General features: G+C 40.4%; 1 protein-coding gene across 1 annotated transcript in view; it reads right to left on the minus strand.

The window, feature by feature from the left end:
* LOC132550477 (transport and Golgi organization protein 1-like) overlaps nt 1-22448 on the minus strand; it is a 38353-nt gene that overhangs the window by 12624 nt on the left and 3281 nt on the right. The window contains exons 8-17 of the mRNA XM_060214546.1: nt 19200-21547; nt 18508-18633; nt 18092-18122; nt 17517-17605; nt 14727-14804; nt 14264-14446; nt 13811-13915; nt 12673-12704; nt 12299-12389; nt 935-1025 (exon numbers count right to left, since the gene is read on the minus strand). Of these exons, the coding sequence (XP_060070529.1) occupies nt 935-1025; nt 12299-12389; nt 12673-12704; nt 13811-13915; nt 14264-14446; nt 14727-14804; nt 17517-17605; nt 18092-18122; nt 18508-18633; nt 19200-21547 (3174 nt within the window). The remainder of the gene's footprint in view (nt 1-934; nt 1026-12298; nt 12390-12672; nt 12705-13810; nt 13916-14263; nt 14447-14726; nt 14805-17516; nt 17606-18091; nt 18123-18507; nt 18634-19199; nt 21548-22448) is intronic.

Below are 22448 nucleotides of genomic sequence, written 5' to 3' on the forward strand. Positions count from 1 at the left end.
CTCATCTCCTGTATTCCCCCTGTTATCTCCCATCTCCTGTATTCCCCGTTACCTCCCATACCCTGTATTCCCCCTGTTACCTCCCATCTCCTGTATTCCCCCTGTTACCGCCCATACCCTGTATTCCCCATTACCTCCCATCTCCTGTATTCCCCCTGTTACCTCCCATACCCTGTATTCCCCCTGTTACCTCCCATCTCCTGTATTCCCCCTGTTACCGCCCATACCCTGTATTCCCCCTGTTACCTCCCATCTCCTGTATTCCCCTGTTACCTCCCATCTCCTGTATTCCCCCTGTTACCTCCCATCTCCTGTATTCCCCGTTACCTCCCATCTCCTGTATTCCCCCTGTTACCTCCCATCTCCTGTATTCCCCCTGTTACCTCCCATACCCTGTATTCCCCCTGTTACCTCCCATCTCCTGTATTCCCCCTGTTACCGCCCATACCCTGTATTCCCCGTTACCTCCCGTCTCCTGTATTCCCCCTGTTACCTCCCGTCTCCTGTATTCCCCCTGTTACCTCCCGTCTCCTGTATTCCCCCTGTTACCTCCCGTCTCCTGTATTCCCCCTGTTACCTCCCGTCTCCTGTATTCCCCCTGTTACCTCCCGTCTCCTGTATTCCCCGTTACCTCCCGTCTCCTGTATTCCCCCGTTACCTCCCATACCCTGTATTCCCCCTGTTACCTCCCGTCTCCTGTATTCCCCCTGTTACCTCCCGTCTCCTGTATTCCCCGTTACCTCCCATACCCTGTATTCCCCCTGTTACCTCCCGTCTCCTGTATTCCCCCTGTTACCTCCCGTCTCCTGTATTCCCCCTGTTACCTCCCATCTCCTGTATTCCCCCTGTTACCTCCCATCTCCTCTATTTCCTGTAACCTTTCACCTTCTTTATTCCCCCTGTTATTTCCATCTACATTAAATCTTGTTCTTACCTTCCATCTCCTGGCGACATTCTATCTCTATATCCACTTTGTTCTGTAATGTCAATTTCTCCTCTTCTAATGCATGTAGTGAAGCTTTTACCTACAGTTTACAAAGAATACATATACTGTATCTTATATCTTAAACTGTTCACTGAAACAGGTTATTATAACAAAATGAACTGGTTTTACATTTTTATAGCTCTTTGTCTTACTTTCTATTGTGATATTACTTCTTCTTAAAATAGTTTACTAGGTTGATTGCCTCATAAACTGCCAGGGTCATTTTGAGGTAAGGTTGCCTTGTAGTAGCCTGTGGATACCCTCATTGAACATCATACAGGAGGGCTGTCGCATGCTATCTAGAGATTATGCTATTGTGTGTTGCCCAAGGACACAATTACGTCAGCACAGTCTGGTCCATTTCTCAGCTTCCTGAGAAACAAACAGTCACTGGTAGGGAGTGTTAAACCACACACCAACATCTACTGAGGTATCATAGCCCCTTTTCTAACAGAGAAACTTTGGAGTTAAGAAATGTGGAGTGTATGAAAAGATGTTTTTACAGTTTAATTCAAACTCAAAATAGTTTATTCCAATCTACAAATCAGTTTTATTTTGTATCAGGGACTATTATGTTTCACTGTCTAGGAGAAGCAAATAATTTTATGTTTTTCTGAGAGGGAAAACCTTTAATGTCTGTTAGAGGCAGAGATGGATAGCCTTCAATGTCTGTTAGAGGCAGAGACGGATAGCCTTCACTGTCTGTTAGAGGCAGAGACAGATAGCCTTCACTGTCTTGTTAGAGGCAGAGACGGATAGCCTTCAATGTCTGTTAGAGGCAGAGACGGATAGCCTTCACTGTCTGTGAGAGGCAGAGACGGATAGCCTTCACTGTCTTGTTAGAGGCAGAGACGGATAGCCTTCACTGTCTGTTAGAGGCAGAGACGGATAGCCTTCACTGTCTGTTAGAGGCAGAGACGGATAGCCTTCACTGTCTGTTAGAGGAAAAGACGGATAGCCTTCACTGTCTGTTAGAGGCAGAGAGGGATAGCCTTCATTGTCTGTTAGAGGCAGAGACAGATAGCCTTCACTGTCTTGTTAGAGGAAAAGAGGGATAGCCTTCACTGTCTGTTAGAGAAAAAGAGGGATAGCCTTCACTGTCTGTTAGAGGCAGAGACAGATAGCCTTCACTGTCTGTGAGAGGCAGAGAGGGATAGCCTTCACTGTCTTGTTAGAGGAAAAGAAGGATAGCCTTCACTGTCTGTTAGAGAAAAAGAGGGATAGCCTTCACTGTCTGTTAGAGGCAGAGACAGATAGCCTTCACTGTCTGTTAGAGGCAGAGAGGGATAGCCTTCACTGTCTGTTAGAGGCAAAGACGGATAGCCTTCACTGTCTGTTAGAGAAAAAGAGGGATAGCCTTCACTGTCTGTTAGAGGCAGAGACAGATAGCCTTCACAGTCTGTTAGAGGAAAAGAGGGATAGCCTTGACAGTCTGTTAGAGGCAGAGACAGATAGCCTTCACTGTCTTGTTAGAGGCAGAGACGGATAGCCTTCAATGTCTTGTTAGAGGCAGAGACGGATAGCCTTCACTGTCTGTTAGAGGCAGAGAGGGATAGCCTTCACTGTCTGTTAGAGAAAAAGAGGGATAGCCTTCACTGTCTGTTAGAGGCAGAGACAGATAGCCTTCACTGTCTGTTAGAGGCAGAGAGGGATAGCCTTCACTGTCTGTTAGAGAAAAAGAGGGATAACCTTCACTGTCTGTTAGAGGAAAAGATGGATAGCCTTCACTGTCTGTTAGAGGAAAAGATGGATAGCCTTCACAGTCTGTTAGAGGAAAAGAGGGATAGCCTTCACTGTCTGTTAGAGGCAGAGAGGGATAGCCTTCACTGTCTGTTAGAGGCAGAGACAGATAGCCTTCACTGTCTGTTAGAGGCAGAGAGGGATAGCCTCCACTGTCTGTTAGAGGCAGAGAGGGATAGCCTTCACTGTCTGTTAGAGGCAGAGAGGGATAGCCTTCACTGTCTGTTAGAGGCAGAGACAGATAGCCTTCACTGTCTGTTAGAGGCAAAGACGGATAGCCTTCACAGTCTGTTAGAGGAAAAGAGGGATAGCCTTCACTGTCTGTTAGAGGCAGAGACAGATAGCCTTCACTGTCTGTTAGAGGCAGAGAGGGATAGCCTCCACTGTCTGTTAGAGGCAGAGAGGGATAGCCTTCACTGTCTGTTAGAGGCAGAGAGGGATAACCTTCACAGTCTGTTAGAGGCAAAGACGGATAGCCTTCACAGTCTGTTAGAGGAAAAGAGGGATAGCCTTCACTGTCTGTTAGAGGCAGAGAGGGATAGCCTTCACTGTCTGTTAGAGGCAGAGACAGATAGCCTTCACTGTCTGTTAGAGGCAGAGACAGATAGCCTTCACTGTCTGTTAGAGGCAGAGAGGGATAGCCTTCACTGTCTGTTAGAGGCAGAGACAGATAGCACTGTCACAGAGAGGGATAGTCTGTCTGTTAGAGGCAGAGAGAGGCAGAGAGGGATAGCCTTCACTGTCTGTTAGAGGCAGAGAGGGATAGCCTTCACTGTCTGTTAGAGGCAGAGAGGGATAGCCTTCACTGTCTGTTAGAGGAAAAGAGGGATAGCCTTCACTGTCTGTTAGAGGCAGAGAGGGATAGCCTTCACTGTCTGTTAGAGGCAGAGAGGGATAGCCTTCACAGAGAGGGATCTGTTACTGTCTGAGGCAGAGAGGGATAGCCTTCACTGTCTGTTAGAGGCAGAGAGGGATAGCCTTCACTGTCTGTTAGAGGCAGAGATGGATAGCCTTCACTGTCTGTTAGAGGCAGAGAGGGATAGCCTTCACTGTCTGTTAGAGGCAAAGATGGATAGCCTTCACTGTCTGTTAGAGGCAAAGATGGATAGCCTTCACTGTCTGTTAGAGGCAGAGAGGGATAACCTTCACTGTCTGTTAGAGGCAGAGAGGGATAACCTTCACTGTCTGTTAGAGGCAAAGATGGATAGCCTTCACTGTCTGTTAGAGGCAGAGACAGATAGCCTTCAGATGGATAGCCTTCACTGTCTGTTAGAGGCAGAGAGGGATAACCTTCACTGTCTGTTAGAGGAAAAGAGGGATAGCCTTCACTGTCTGTTAGAGGAAAAGATGGATAGCCTTCACTGTCTGTTAGAGGCAAAGATGGATAGCCTTCACTGTCTGTTAGAGGCAGAGAGGGATAACCTTCACTGTCTGTTAGAGGAAAAGAGGGATAGCCTTCACTGTCTGTTAGAGGCAAAGATGGATAGCCTTCACTGTCTGTTAGAGGCAAAGATGGATAGCCTTCACTGTCTGTTAGAGGAAAAGATGGATAGCCTTCACTGTCTGTTAGAGGCAAAGATGGATAGCCTTCACTGTCTGTTAGAGGCAAAGATGGATAGCCTTCACTGTCTGTTAGAGGAAAAGAGGGATAGCCTTCACTGTCTGTTAGAGGCAAAGATGGATAGCCTTCACTGTCTGTTAGAGGCAGAGAGGGATAGCCTTCACTGTCTGTTAGAGGAAAAGAGGGATAGCCTTCACTGTCTGTTAGAGGCAAAGATGGATAGCCTTCACTGTCTGTTAGAGGCAGAGAGGGATAGCCTTCACTGTCTGTTAGAGGCAGAGAGGGATAGCCTTCACTGTCTGTTAGAGGCAGAGAGGGATAGCCTTCACTGCAGGAGAGGGATAGCCTTCACAGTCTGTTAGAGGCAGAGAGGGATAACCTTTACTGTCTGTTAGAGGCAAAGAGGGATAGCCTTCACAGTCTGTTAGAGGCAGAGAGGGATAGCCTTCAAGTTTTTTAAGATTCAGTCAAATATTGTTACACCATACACCACAGTTTCAAAGATGGATAGCCTTCACACTGTTAGAGGCAAAGAGGGATAGTCCTTCACTGTCTAAGCAGAGATGTCCTTCACTGTCTCCCCAGAGGGATAGCCTTCACTGTCTGTTAATCAGAGATGATAGCCTTCACAATCATCTGTTAGAAGGTCACCACTAAGAGGATGTCCCACCTCATCCACAAGTCCAGAGTCAACTAATCAGATACCCAGGCACCACCTTCAGAATGTCCCAGTCACCACTAATCAGAAGGGATCTTAAATTTGAAATTACTGGAAAACCTATCAGAAACATCCCCAGTCTGTTAATCAGAAAGTTGATAGCCTTCAAAGTCAACTAAGAGGGAAGTCCCATGTTACCTATTTCATTGAGAGGGATAGCCCACAAATCATCCCAAGTCACCACTAATCAGAATGTCCCAGATAGTCACCACTAATCAGAATAGACAATCATCCCAAGTCACCACTAATCAGAATGTCTAACAAAACAAACTAATCACTGTCTGTTCTAACAGAATGTCCCACAATCATCCCAAGTCACCACTAATCAGAATGTCCCACAATCATCCCCAGGCACCACTAATCAGAATGTCCCACAATCATCCCCAGGCACCACTAATCAGAATGTCCCACAATCGTCCCAAGTCACCACTAATCAGAATGTCCCACAATCGTCCCAAGTCACCACTAATCAGAATGTCCCACAATCATCCCCAGTCACCACTAATCAGAATGTCCCACAATCATCCCAAGTCACCACTAATCAGAATGTCCCACAATCATCCCCAGGCACCACTAATCAGAATGTCCCACAATCGTCCCAAGTCACCACTAATCAGAATGTCCCACAATCATCCCCAGTCACCACTAATCAGAATGTCCCACAATCATCCCAAGTCACCACTAATCAGAATGTCCCACAATCATCCCCATCACCACTAATCAGAATGTTAACAATCATCCCAAGTCACCACTAATCAGAATGTCCCACAATCATCCCAAGTCACCACTAATCAGAATGTCCCACAATCATCCCAAGTCACCACTAATCAGAATGTCCCACAATCATCCCAAGTCACCACTAATCAGAATGTCCCACAATCATCCCAAGTCACCACTAATCAGAATGTCCCACAATCGTCCCAAGTCACCACTAATCAGAATGTCCCACAATCATCCCCAGTCACCACTAATCAGAATGTCTAACAATCGTCCCAAGTCACCACTAATCAGAATGTCCCACAATCATCCCCAGGCACCACTAATCAGAATGTCCCACAATCATCCCAAGTCACCACTAATCAGAATGTCCCACAATCATCCCAAGTCACCACTAATCAGAATGTCCCACAATCATCCCAAGTCACCACTAATCAGAATGTCCCACAATCATCCCAAGTCACCACTAATCAGAATGTCTAACAATCATCCCCAGGCACCACTAATCAGAATGTCTAACAATCATCCCAAGTCACCACTAATCAGAATGTCTACACAATCATCCCCAGTCACCACTAATCAGAATGTCCCACAATCATCCCAAGTCACCACCATGTCTAATCAGAATGTCCCACAATCATCCCAAGTCACCACTAATCAGAATGTCCCACAATCATCCCCAAGTCACCACTAATCAGAATGTCCCAAGTCACCACTAATCAGAATGTCCCATCCCCAGTCACCACTAATACAAATGTCCCACAATCATCCCAAGTCACCACTAATCAGAATGTCTAACAAATCCCCAGGCACCACTAATCAGAATGTCACAATCATCCCAAGTCACCACTAATCAGAATGTCCCACAAATCCCCAGTCACCACTAATCAGAATGTCTAACAATCATCCCAAGTCACCACTAATCAGAATGTCCCACAATCATCCCCAGTCACCACTAATCAGAATGTCTAACAATCATCCCAAGTCACCACTAATCAGAATGTCCCACAATCATCCCCAGGCACCACTAATCAGAATGTCTAACAATCATCCCCAGGCACCACTAATCAGAATGTCTAACAATCGTCCCAAGTCACCACTAATCAGAATGTCCCACAATCATCCCCAGGCACCACTAATCAGAATGTCCCACAATCATCCCCAGTCACCACTAATCAGAATGTCTAACAATCATCCCAAGTCACCACTAATCAGAATGTCCCACAATCATCCCAAGTCACCACTAATCAGAATGTCTAACAATCATCCCAAGTCACCACTAATCAGAATGTCCCACAATCATCCCCAGTCACCACTAATCAGAATCCACAATCATCCCAGTCACCACTAACAGAATGTCCCACAATCATCCCAAGTCACCACTAATCAGAATGTCCCACAATCATCCCAAGTCACCACTAATCAGAATGTCCCACAATCGTCCCAAGTCACCACTAATCAGAATGTCCCACAATCATCCCAAGTCACCACTAATCAGAATGTCCCACAATCATCCCAAGTCACCACTAATCAGAATGTCCCACAATCATCCCAAGTCACCACTAATCAGAATCCCACAATCATCCCCAGGCACCACTAATCAGAATGTCCCACAATCATCCCAAGTCATCACTAATCAGAATGTCCCACAATCATCCCAAGTCACCACTAATCAGAATGTCCCACAATCATCCCAAGTCATCACTAATCAGAATGTCCCACAATCATCCCCAGGCACCACTAATCAGAATGTCCCACAATCATCCCAAGTCACCACTAATCAGAATGTCCCACAATCATCCCCAGGCACCACTAATCAGAATGTCCCACAATCATCCCAAGTCACCACTAATCAGAATGTCCCACAATCATCCCCAGGCACCACTAATCAGAATGTCCCACAATCATCCCCAGGCACCACTAATCAGAATGTCCCACAATCATCCCAAGTCACCACTAATCAGAATGTCTAACAATCATCCCCAGGCACCACTAATCAGAATGTCCCACAATCATCCCAAGTCACCACTAATCAGAATGTCCCACAATCATCCCAAGTCATCACTAATCAGAATGTCTAACAATCATCCCCAGGCACCACTAATCAGAATGTCCCACAATCATCCCAAGTCACCACTAATCAGAATGTCCCACAATCATCCCAAGTCACCACTAATCAGAATGTCCCACAATCATCCCCAGTCACCACTAATCAGAATGTCCCACAATCATCCCCAGGCACTACTAATCAGAATGTCTAACAATCGTCCCAAGTCACCACTAATCAGAATGTCTAACAATCGTCCCAAGTCACCACTAATCAGAATGTCGCACAATCATCCCAAGTCACCACTAATCAGAATGTCTAACAATCGTCCCAAGTCACCACTAATCAGAATGTCTAACAATCATCCCCAGGCACCACTAATCAGAATGTCCCACAATCATCCCCAGGCACCACTAATCAGAATGTCCCACAATCATCCCAAGTCACCACTAATCAGAATGTCCCACAATCATCCCAAGTCATCACTAATCAGAATATCCCTCAATCATCCCAAGTCACCACTAATCAGAATGTCCCACAATCATCCCAAGTCACCACTAATCAGAATGTCCCACAATCATCCCAAATCACCACTAATCAGAATGTCCCACAATCATCCCAAGTCACCACTAATCAGAATGTCCCACAATCATCCCAAGTCACCACTAATCAGAATGTCCCACAATCATCCCCAGGCACCACTAATCAGAATGTCCCACAATCATCCCAAGTCACCACTAATCAGAATGTCTAACAATCGTCCCAAGTCATCACTAATCAGAATGTCCCACAATCATCCCCAGGCACCACTAATCAGAATGTCTAACAATCATCCCAAGTCACCACTAATCAGAATGTCCCACAATCATCCCCAGGCACCACTAATCAGAATGTCTAACAATCATCCCAAGTCACCACTAATCAGAATGTCCCACAATCATCCCCAGGCACCACTAATCAGAATGTCCCTCAATCATCCCCAGGCACCACTAATCAGAATGTCCCACAATCATCCCCAGGCACCACTAATCAGAATGTCTAACAATCGTCCCAAGTCACCACTAATCAGAATGTCCCACAATCATCCCAAGTCACCACTAATCAGAATGTCTAACAATCATCCCCAGGCACCACTAATCAGAATGTCTAACAATCGTCCCAAGTCACCACTAATCAGAATGTCCCACAATCATCCCAAGTCACCACTAATCAGAATGTCTAACAATCATCCCAAGTCACCACTAATCAGAATGTCCCACAATCATCCCAAGTCACCACTAATCAGAATGTCTAACAATCATCCCAAGTCACCACTAATCAGAATGTCCCACAATCGTCCCAAGTCACCACTAATCAGAATGTCTAACAATCATCCCAAGTCACCACTAATCAGAATGTCGCACAATCATCCCCAGGCACCACTAATCAGAATGTCTAACAATCGTCCCAAGTCACCACTAATCAGAATGTCCCACAATCATCCCAAGTCACCACTAATCAGAATGTCCCACAATCATCCCAAGTCACCACTAATCAGAATGTCTAACAATCGTCCCAAGTCACCACTAATCAGAATGTCGCACAATCATCCCCAGGCACCACTAATCAGAATGTCTAACAATCGTCCCAAGTCACCACTAATCAGAATGTCCCACAATCATCCCAAGTCACCACTAATCAGAATGTCCCACAATCATCCCAAGTCACCACTAATCAGAATGTCCCACAATCATCCCAAGTCACCACTAATCAGAATGTCCCACAATCATCCCAAGTCACCACTAATCAGAATGTCCCACAATCATCCCAAGTCACCACTAATCAGAATGTCCCACAATCATCCCAAGTCACCACTAATCAGAATGTCTAACAATCGTCCCAAGTCACCACTAATCAGAATGTCCCACAATCATCCCCAGGCACCACTAATCAGAATGTCTAACAATCATCCCAAGTCACCACTAATCAGAATGTCCCACAATCATCCCAAGTCACCACTAATCAGAATGTCCCACAATCATCCCAAGTCACCACTAATCAGAATGTCCCACAATCATCCCAAGTCACCACTAATCAGAATGTCTAACAATCATCCCAAGTCACCACTAATCAGAATGTCTAACAATCATCCCAAGTCACCACTAATCAGAATGTCCCACAATCATCCCCAGGCACCACTAATCAGAATGTCCCACAATCATCCCAAGTCACCACTAATCAGAATGTCCCACAATCATCCCAAGTCACCACTAATCAGAATGTCTAACAATCATCCCCAGTCACCACTAATCAGAATGTCCCACAATCATCCCCAGGCACCACTAATCAGAATGTCTAACAATCGTCCCAAGTCACCACTAATCAGAATGTCTAACAATCATCCCCAGTCACCACTAATCAGAATGTCTAACAATCGTCCCAAGTCATCACTAATCAGAATGTCTAACAATCATCCCCAGGCACCACTAATCAGAATGTCTAACAATCGTCCCAAGTCATCACTAATCAGAATGTCTAACAATCGTCCCAAGTCACCACTAATCAGAATGTCTAACAATCGTCCCAAGTCATCACTAATCAGAATGTCTAACAATCATCCCCAGGCACCACTAATCAGAATGTCTAACAATCGTCCCAAGTCATCACTAATCAGAATGTCTAACAATCGTCCCAAGTCATCACTAATCAGAATGTCTAACAATCATCCCCAGGCACCACTAATCAGAATGTCTAACAATCGTCCCAAGTCATCACTAATCAGAATGTCTAACAATCGTCCCAAGTCACCACTAATACAAATGTCTAACAATCATCCCCAGGCACCACTAATCAGAATGTCTAACAATCATCCCCAGGCACCACTAATCAGAATGTCCCACAATCATCCCCAGGCACCACTAATCAGAATGTCCCACAATCATCCCAAGTCACCACTAATCAGAATGTCCCACAATCATCCCCAGGCACTACTAATCAGAATGTCCCACAATCGTCCCAAGTCATCACTAATCAGAATGTCCCACAATCGTCCCAAGTCATCACTAATCAGAATGTACCCAGAGTTGATGTCGCCAACTCATTTAATTTCATCAGGTAAACATGATATCGACTACATTGTATATCATGATCTGCTGAAAAATTCTAGAATCACCAGATATTTCTGGAGTTTGATCAGTATTTTAAAATATCAATAAATACAGTCAAAATAATGTTCAACATAACTAAATGTCCCACCATTTTCCTTACTTACCATTTATCTAAATGTCTCTATACTTTCCTTAGTTACCATTAATCTTAACGACCCATAACTTTCCTTAGTTACCATCAATCTAAATGTCCCACCTCTTTCCTTAGTTACCATCAATCTAAATGGCCCACCTCTTTCCTTAGTTACCATCAATCAAAATGTCCTACCTCTTTCCTTAGTTACCATCAATCTAAATGTCCCACCACTTTCCTTAGTTACCATCAATCTAAATGTCCTACCTCTTTCCTTAGTTACCACTAAATCAGATGTTTCCTCACTTCACCATGTTATTAAGCTCTTGTCCTAATCTGGCAGAACTATTATGAATACCAAGGGATTACTTCTCTTTTGTGTGTCCTAATATTCAGTAATTACTAGAAATGGGTTTTCTATCATGATACAATTGCAAATTTTGCTATGTGTTCCACTAATCCAGCAGCATCCTACTCCATTTATTCTGGTGTATGGTGACTGAATACAAACACGCTCATCTTTACACATACTTTAAATACAAAAATTAAACATAACAAGTATTTAATCACATCTACATAGTACATGTAATAACAATGTACTCCTGCTGTTCTGTATCATAGGAACTTTACCATTTAGAACTGAAGTACTAACACATGTCAGGAAGGGCTCTCAACTGAATCAGACTCTAAACATGTTTGGTCAACTTTTCATTTGATTTTAGTCAATCAAGCTAATAAAACATATCTGCCACCAAAATATTTCAAATTTGACCTTGACTTTTGTAACCTAATGATCTTGACTTGTGGTTGGGTGACATCCCATTTGATTTCAGTCAATTATGCTTAAAGTCGTCATCAGTAAATATTTACCAATAACATTCAGACATGACATTTCTTTCTGTATAAATTTTATTTATAGTAATGGTGACCTTGAACTTTAACCTTTGATCTGGAAAAGCGATAGAGAGAGAGTATTTTTGTGAAGAATCAATAGACAATTTTGTTTGAGTGTAATCATCTAATCATAAAAATATTTTGCATATTATTTCCCAATTATAGCAACAATGACCTTGACCTTTGACCTCAGGACCTGAAAACCATTCCCACACAAGCACTTCCTGTGAAGAAGCTTTGAATTAAGTTTGAAAGCAACTGGCCCAATGAGACTTGAGATATTGCGCTGAATCAAAACAATAGACAAATAGACCACCTGATTACTAGATGTATTGGCATCTTTGATGCGGGGCCCCAGTTCCTCTGGTTGGTGTAACCCATAATCACCAGTACAACAATGACTACAATATTACCTACCTCCAGCTCATTCTGTTTGAAGGCCAGTTCCTCTTGCATCTTGTTTTGTTCCAGCACATAAACATCTAGACGATCTGTCAGGTCCTGAGCACTGTAAGACAATATACTACTATAGCCTTTTACACAAGAATGACATGAGTATGGTAACTAAATTTCTCATCAGTTATTTAAAAGAAGCTGTGAGCCACCATCATAGTGTACACCAGCTACAAATTCATGCTGGATGAAAACAGCACTATAAATTCTACTTATCCTTGAAATATTTCAACCACTATTTGAAAAAAAAACCAGGTCAAAAATAATGATAATATTGGTTTTTTGTTCTAAATAACTACTTTAACCAAATTTTAAATCAAAAGAAAAAATTCACTTACTTTTCTTTCCAACCTTCGACTTCTTGCAATAACTGAAGGAAAACATTGTAAGGTGATGAATGAGGTACGACAAACATGTTTATTGTCATTTTTTATTCACCCTAGACTTAGTTACCAACAAGTGAACTGACATCAGCAATCATCAACAACAAGTAGAGAAATCTTGCTGAATAATGAAAAACACAGGGCCATTAATATCACTCCCATTCCAACATTTACTAGGATGGTATTAAAACCTACTAAGATCATTGAGAAGGGGCTTACGACAAGGAAACAAATATCTGACAAATGTAAGTTCATCTGTTGTTTACCCGTTGTTTCTGAGTGTCTGACAGACTAAAGCTTACCTGTTGTTTCTGAGTGTCTGACAGACTAAAGCTTACCTGTTGTTTCTGAGTGTCTGACAGACTAAAGCTTACCTGTTGTTTCTGAGTGTCTGACAGACTAAAGCTTACCTGTTGTTTCTGAGTGTCTGACAGACTAAAGCTTACCTGTTGTTTCTGAGTGTCTGACAGACTAAAGCTTACCTGTTGTTTCTGAGTTTTTGACAGACTAAAGCTTACCTGTTGTTTCTGAGTGTCTGACAGACTAAAGCTTACCTGTTGTTTCTGAGTGTCTGACAGACTAAAGCTTACCTGTTGTTTCTGAGTGTCTGACAGACTAAAGCTTACCTGTTGTTTCTGAGTGTCTGACAGACTAAAGCTTACCTGTTGTTTCTGAGTGTCTGACAGACTAAAGCTTACCTGTTGTTTCTGAGTGTCTGACAGACTAAAGCTTACCTGTTGTTTCTGAGTGTCTGACAGACTAAAGCTTACCTGTTGCTTCTGAGTGTCTGACAGACTAAAGCTTACCTGTTGTTTCTGAGTGTCTGACAGACTAAAGCTTACCTGTTGTTTCTGAGTGTCTGACAGACTAAAGCTTACCTGTTGTTTCTGAGTGTCTGACAGACTAAAGCTTACCTGTTGTTTCTGAGTGTCTGACAGACTAAAGCTTACCTGTTGTTTCTGAGTGTCTGACAGACTAAAGCTTACCTGTTGTTTCTGAGTGTCTGACAGACTAAAGCTTACCTGTTGTTTCTGAGTGTCTGACAGACTAAAGCTTACATGATGTTTCCATGTTTCTACCAGACAAAACTGACCTGTTGCTTCCTGGTTTCCAAGTGTTGTACTTGTTCAGTTGCACCTTGTAGGTGTGATGTATAATTTTCCAACTCCATATTTGTTTCTGATAGTTTTTCATTTGTCTGCAAGCCAGAAGATATTATATTAGTTTTCCAATCTATATATAGGGTGTCAGTGTGTATGATCAATGTATCGATAACATTGTTAAGTATCTGAAGATCTATATATAGGATGTCAGTGTGTATGATCAATGTATTGATAACATTGTTAAGTATCTGAAGATCTATATATAGGATGTCAGTCTGTATGATCAATGTATTGATAACATTGTTAAGTATCTGAAGATCAAGAAGGAATGGGCTAATGCTTAACGCTAGTGTTGTAACTTTTTCCCTATATATTACAACTTTCTTTTTGCACTTTGTACCCAAGTTTGACTTTCTTGTGCCATGATTTATACCAACAAACACCTTTTCCTGCAGATCATGGAGTTCCTCCAACATTTTATCCTTGTGTATGATCTGTTTATGGAGCTCTGAGGCACTTTCATGTTCTGACAGTGCATCTTGTTGCTTTTGTTGAATGTCCACAGTCAATTTATCTCTCTCCTGTTCCAGGATTCCTAACTTTTGTTTCAGAACATCAACATGCAGCTGGAAAAACATCAAATATATCAACTTTTTTACTCATAGATATCAGCAAAATGCAGTCTTGTGAATTGATAATTAATGAGCTATTGTTCCGAAATTAATTTCATGTGCAATCACTTACCAGAGAACGAATTTATACCAATTACTTACATGGGGACAATGACTTATACATATGTACCAAACATTTACAAGATTATATAAAACTGATTCTTGTACCATTTAAATCTGGAGTTCTGTGTATATCAAACATTTCTATAATGAGTTACAACGATGGTTATTGTACCTTGTGGTTTTGGAGTTCTGTTTCTAGATCTCCGGATGAGGACTGGTGTACAGTCAGGTCCTTCTCCAGATCTTTTACCTAAGAACAATAAGCAGAGGGAGAACAGTGATATAAAAGTATTACATTATATTACAATTAAACCAATTATAAGCAATTAAATCCTACACCAGACAACACATTCTAAGTGGTTTTACACCAGACAACATATTCTAAGGGGTTTTACACCAGACAACATATTCTAAGGGGTTTTACATCAGGCAACTTATCTATGGGGTTTCACATCAGACAATATATGGGGTTTCAAATCAGACAATATATTTTATGGGGTTTCACATCAGACAATAGATTGTATGGGGTTTTACATAAGGCAACTTATTTTATGGGGTTTTACATAGGGCAACTTATTTTATGGGGTTTTACATAAGGCAACGTATTTTATGGGGTTTTACATAAGGCAACTTATTTTATGGGGTTTTACATAAGGCAACGTATTTTATGGGGTTTTACATAAGGCAATGTATTTTATGGGGTTTTACATAAGGCAACGTATTTTATGGGGTTTTACATAAGGCAACTTATTTTATGGGGTTTTACATAGGGCAACTTATTTTATGGGGTTTTACATAAGGCAACGTATTTTATGGGGTTTTACATAAGGCAACTTATTTTATGGGGTTTTACATAAGGCAACTTATTTTATGGGGTTTTACATAAGGCAACGTATTTTATGGGGTTTTACATAAGGCAATGTATTTTATGGGGTTTTACATAACGTATTTTATGGGGTTTTACATAAGGCAACTTATTTTATGGGGTTTTACATAGGGCAACTTATTTTATGGGGTTTTACATAGGGCAACATATTTTATGGGGTTTTACATAAGGCAACATATTTTATGGGGTTTTACATAAGGCAACGTATTTTATGGGGTTTTACATAAGGCAACGTATTTTATGGGGTTTTACATAAGGCAACTTATTTTATTGGGTTTTACATAAGGCAACGTATTCTGTAGGATTATGCATTCAAACTTGTTGATTTGTTGGATAAGTATGAACAAGTTTTGGATGACAATTTTATCTTGTCTACATCTACTTCTAGAATGTACTGTCAACCCAAACAATTTCCAGCTAGTTCTTGTATAAAACATACTTTACTATTGGTTCATTTTTTTTTTATATTTGAATGGAAATTTCAAAACTGTGAATGTTCAGCATTACATATATCATCTCAAATCTGGTACATGCAAGTTGGTTGTATTATCCTGTGTCCCCTGAACTGTTTCAACTGGTGTTAAATGAAAGCGACTCTTAAGAGATGATGTGACTCAATAGTCTGCACTGTTTCCAATTTCTGTAAATTACTGGACAGACAACATAACCGAATTGTTTACATTGTCTCTAATTTCTGTAAATTACTGGACAGACAACATAACCTTATTGTTTACATTGTCTCTAATTTCTGTAAATTACTGGACAGACAACATAACCTTATTGTTTACATTGTCTCTAATTTCTGTAAATTACTGGACAGACAACATAACCTTATTGTTTACATTGTCTCTAATTTCTGTAAATTACTTGACAGACGACATAACCTTATTGTTTACGTTGTCTCTAATTTCTGTAAATTACTGGACAGACAACATAACCGAATTGTTTACATTGTCTCTAATTTCTGTAAATTACTGGACAGACAACATAACCGAATTGTTTACATTGTCTCTAATTTCTGTAAATTACTGGACAGACAACATAACCTTATTGTTTACATTGTCTCTAATTTCTGTAAATTACTGGACAGACAACATAACCTTATTGTTTACATTGTCTCTAATTTCTGTAAATTACTGGACAGACAACATAACCGAATTGTTTACATTGTCTCTAATTTCTGTAAATTACTGGACAGACAACATAACCTTATTGTTTACATTGTCTCTAATTTCTGTAAATTACTGGACAGACAACATAACCTTATTGTTTACATTGTCTCTAATTTCTGTAAATTACTGGACAGACAACATAACCGAATTGTTTACATTGTCTCTAATTTCTGTAAATTACTGGACAGACAACATAACCGAATTGTTTACGTTGTCTCTAATTTCTGTAAATTACTGGACAGACAACATAACCGAATTGTTTACATTGTCTCTAATTTCTGTAAATTACTGGACAGACAACATAACCGAATTGTTTACATTGTCTCTAATTTCTGTAAATTACTGGACAGACAACATAACCTTATTGTTTACATTGTCTCTAATTTCTGTAAATTACTGGACAGACAACATAACCTTATTGTTTACATTGTCTCTAATTTCTGTAAATTACTGGACAGACAACATAACCTTATTGTTTACATTGTCTCTAATTTCTGTAAATTACTGGACAGACAACATAACCTTATTGTTTACATTGTCTCTAATTTCTGTAAATTACTGGACAGACAACATAACCGAATTGTTTACATTGTCTCTAATTTCTGTAAATTACTGGACAGACAACATAACCGAATTGTTTACATTGTCTCTAATTTCTGTAAATTACTGGACAGACAACATAACCAAATTGTTTACATTGTCTCTAATTTCTGTAAATTACTGGACAGACAACATAACCTTATTGTTTACATTGTCTCTAATTTCTGTAAATTACTGGACAGACAACATAACCTTATTGTTTACATTGTCTCTAATTTCTGTAAATTACTGGACAGACAACATAACCTTATTGTTTACATTGTCTCTAATTTCTGTAAACTATTCTATATACTAGACTTCACACCTTTTGTTTCGTACTCTGTAAGTCGTCCTCCAAATTTTCTTTTTCCTTCGTCATGATGAACAACTGCTCCTCTAGGCTTCGGACAACCACTGTTACAAACTAAAACTTATTAATAAAAATCCAAAATTCTAGTTTTATACAAAAACACTGTATCCATCAATGTTTGTCTCGGTTTTTTTCTTCTTTAACAATGCAGATCCTTTTCTCCAATCTATTTATAGAACACCTATCTGCGATGATTCTACAAAAGGATGACCTTAGAACAATAGCCAAGGACAAGATCTTCCTTCTTTCAAGCGATTTCCTTGATAGGAAAATGTTTGTGAAACTGTAATCACTTGAGGTAGGTAAAACTTTTATCAATATTTTGATATTGGTGATCTCATTCTATACAGTATAGAATTGGAGTCAAGAAGCATGGTAGGCTGAGTTCTGACCAAATTCTGTTTCCTCATTACAAATATGATATTACAGAAATGTTTCACAAACACATTGTATATTGGTACAAATTTCTCACTGTTTCATACATAAATTTATCATTTAGATTTAAAGATATAACAAAACACAATACGTACAAACAGGATCCTTTTTCTTTGACTTTTTACCCTGTAATTAAAGTAATTATTCAATAAGTACAAAACTGATTTACAAATCATCTTTCCAACTGACGTTTAGTCTGTGGTTAGAGAAAAAACAAAGCCTGCCCCCTCCATTATGATGGTGTAAAACAGTAGAAATGATGAGTACTACACAAACAAGTATTTCATAGTTCCCATTCCAATGAAATTTTTGTGTATTAAATCTACTGGTCTTTGTTTTGCTGATCAAATCTGATACCTACACTCATCTAATGTTTCTTCAACACAATATCATTCACATACCAAAACTCACTTCACAGTGCAACACACACACATACAAACATGGTCATACTTAACATTATTTTGCAGTATACATTGTGAACACCAACAGTTACAAAAAAATCTAAACCCACCTTGAACAACCCGCAGCAAGTCACAGTAAATAATGTGAATGTCATCACCATGGTAACAAAGATAGCCATCTGTGGGGACAGACCTAGTGGTTCTTGTTCCAGCAGAGACTGCACTGAGGGGGGTAACTGGAAAATACAAGTGTATTGGCATAACAAAGCAAAGCCTGCATCATAAACATCACATCTATTAAAGAAATCAAAATAACCATGTACATATATGTATACTGTTCCCCTAAGACCTTGAGATATATCTACACCACTATAACTTTGACCCCTAGTTTTCATGTCTCTATCATTGAACCCTTGATGGATCTATCTTGACCGCCTGATGTTCTGCTCCAAAGTAATATACCAAATGACGTTTTATTGTCAGAAGTATCTGATTTTTGCTATTTTGGCCATAAAATTACATAACAAATATTATATGACAAATTTTATTAGAGGAAGAATAACATTACCAAGTATATAATTTCAATTGCGGCACTTCAACAACAAAAATATGAGATGGCTTACAGAAGTTATTCCAGTTTGGCATTAAATGGCAAAAATTTGTGCAAAATAAACCTGTTATATGATATCTTACATCATTCTTCCTGATAATCTATTGTTTTATGATGACATTTATCTTCACTCTCACCTTACTGTATTGTGATCTATCTTGACCCTTTGCAGTCAATTTAACGATGACCTACCTTGACCACCAGCACCTTGAGTCTTGCATCCAAGCTCCTGACAGTTCTGACCCACCAGGTATCTGCCTGATATGCCTTGTCTTCCTGTGCTTCTATACCTTCATCGCTAATTTTGCGTGACCACTGAGAATCTGTGTTGTAATCGCCTCCCTTCCCTGCCAACTCTTCTCTCTCTGGAGTCTCTGTGGTACCCTGCTCCCATGGATGTACTGTTGCGGTAGGTTTACCATCCACAGGTGGTGGAGGTATATCATTGGGAGAATCTGTGGTAGTTGGAGTGACACCTTGGTCTCCGTCTGAATGAAGATTTTGGATAGTCTCAGTGTCAGCATTCTGTGCTGCAGAGCTGTCATAATTTTTTGTTACAGTTTCTGTCTGACCTTGCTCCCCTGGACTTCCTTGACTAACTTGGGGAACATTGGCTTCATTCTGAGACTGTCCATTAGCTGGTGGCATATTGCCGCGTGACCAATCATGTGACAACACTTTTCTTGAGAGGAAATCTGCAGTTGCATAGATATCCTTATTTGAGTCTGGCTTGGGAACCATTGTTTCTGAAGAGTCTGCTTGCGAAATGTTCTGTTGTACAGTATCCCTGTTTGAGACAATGTCTTCAGTACTTTTTTCTTCAATATTTACACTAACATCCATTGATGACAAAAGTTGTTCAGATATGCTCACAGAGGCGTGTAAATTTTCTGACACAATTTCACTTTGTGATTCATGTGTTGTATGAGAGCTATGTAAGTGCGTATCTGACAAGGAAGTTGTCTCACTGGAAGAAAGGCTATTCGCTTCATTCACAGTGAAGGATGGGTGCTGAGCTATGGATTCCTCAATAGCAGAATGAACAGGTTCCTGGAAAGGTGGGACCTCCAGTTGACTATCCATATTTAAGGACTGGGAAGGATCCATGACAGGAGCTACAGATGTTTGCATAGATTCTGAAAATGATGCAGTTGGCTTAATATCTAGCAGTGGTGAGGACTGGTCTGGTATTTGTGTTCTGAGTTCTTCAATTACAGGAGAAGGGATGTCCATGACCGTCTCATCAAGCATGTCAAGAGGAAAAGGTGTTCCATCTATAACAGTGTATCCTGGTTGGGCATCTGGTTCTTCTGCTGGTGTAACAGATGAAACACTGTCTGACGATTGTAAAATCTGTTCGTTTCCCTCCAAACTTTTGATATTGTCTGCTCTTTCACTTCCTTTTGCATCTTCGTTTACTTGACTTTCAACTCCTGAACTACTGTGTAGTTTTTCTTCTGATTGCACCATATTTTTATCAGATACTGTTTTTTCTGCTTGTTGATCCTGTGCCTGTTCCACCTCTATGACTTCCCTCTTTACTTCTGCCTCTTCTGTTGCAGACTCTTTTATATCTTTGGATACTTCAAGCTGTCCTTTTGCTTCGGGCTGTTCCACAACTTTGATTCCCTCTGCAGGCTGTTCCACCACTTTGACTCCCTCATCAGGCTGTTCTATTACTTTGACTCCTTCATCAGGCTGTTCTATTACTTTGACTCCCTCTGCAGGCTGTTCCACCACTTTGACTCCCTCATCAGACTGTTCCACTACTTTGACTCCATCTGCAGTCTCTTCTACCACTCTACCCCCTTGTGCTGGCTGTTCCATCTCTCCAGCTCCCCCAATTGGCTGGTCTGAAAATCTGTCTTCAGCTGCTGACTCATCCAGTTTGCTTTCTGCTTTTTCTTCTTTTTTCATTGTATTATCTACTTGTGACTGAATAGAATCTAAAGGTTTTGTCTCATGATATTGACCTGTTTGAGCAGTACCTGCAGCTTTTTTCACATTCTCTTCCTCCTTCTGGATACCCTGTCCTTCAGCAGTAGGACTTTCTTGTGATGTAGACTCTAATATATCTGAGTCCTCAGATTTAGGAGATTCTTTCGCCCCATCCTCTGTGGAGGAGACATTAACTTCTTCATCTGATGGAGTCAGACTCCTGTCATCTCCAGTGCTAGCATCTTGTTCAACTTTCCTTAAACTTGCTATAACCTCTGCTATGACTTCTGATTCTTCATCCTCATCCTCATTTCCTCCAATATCTGTTTCATCAATGTCATCCTCTTTTGTCTTAACTGCCTCTCCAACACCCTGTTTAGCTTCCTCTGTAGGTTTGTCCTCATTAGCAGAGTGTTGGAGAGTATCAACTGCCTCCTGTGGTGACTGTGTATGTTGGAATGTTGGAGTTGCTTGCTGTGTTGAATCTGTATCAGAGGATGATGCAGATGCTTCTTGTGTTATCTCCATTTTCTCAGAGAGGCTCTCCACAACCTTTTCTTCATCTGGTGAAGGGGATTTATTCAACAGAATTTTGTTCAACTCTGCAGGAGAAAATAATACATTTTGTTATCTAATGTGTACCCAATGTGGTAGTCTTTTTATGACAGGAATTTCACATCACCAATTAAATAAATCTTTTAGATAATTTCTCTGCCAACAAAAACCATAATCATTGCAAAATGTTTAATACTACAATATAAGAGTTCTTCACTCATCAAAAACCAGCTATGTTAAGATAAACTTTATTCAGTTGTTAGCGGAGAAGAGCTCTACAACAATATTAAAACATGTATATTGGAGTTGATACATATTATAAATAAGGATGGTTTTAAATCCTATCTAATTGGTTGTATTAACTTTGTTTTTGAAACAACCTTTGACAAATATTTTAAATTTACAAGAGTATACCACACAGTTCCATTTAGATATGTTCCATGCTGGGCCGCTACATTAAATATGATCCACTCCAATAACTAAGCCAGAGTATATAGTGATAAGATTACACATCTGAGACCGACTTTTCCAAAAGCTTGGTTATAATGTTTAGTATCCAGCATATCACTACTATAGTTAATGATGTCACAGCATCTAACATTGCATATGTTGATTTATAATTATGTTTAACAGTTTAATATTGTGTATACATATACTTCTACAGTAAATGTCTAAAGTTAAGTGTTAAATTATATAAACATGCTGATATAAGTCAGAGATTGTTAGTCAATTGTGAGCCTTACTAAACACACTGTTAAATTATTAATAAAACAGGGATTTGTTTAAAGTTTCAGTGGCACCCTTTTCAGCAGTCATGTAAACAGTGCCTAGTACATATAAGGCATTCATGAATTATTTCAATGCAGACCATGCAAGTTAGACATTCATTGTCCAAATCAATTTAGAGATGTGTTGAATGCATTCCATGCTCAATTTTAAAATACTCTG

The sequence above is a fragment of the Ylistrum balloti genome, unplaced genomic scaffold, assembly GCF_031769215.1.
Source record: "Ylistrum balloti isolate Yb309-2 unplaced genomic scaffold, AGI_CSIRO_Ybal_v1 Utg370126, whole genome shotgun sequence".
NCBI lineage: Eukaryota > Metazoa > Mollusca > Bivalvia > Pectinida > Pectinidae > Ylistrum > Ylistrum balloti.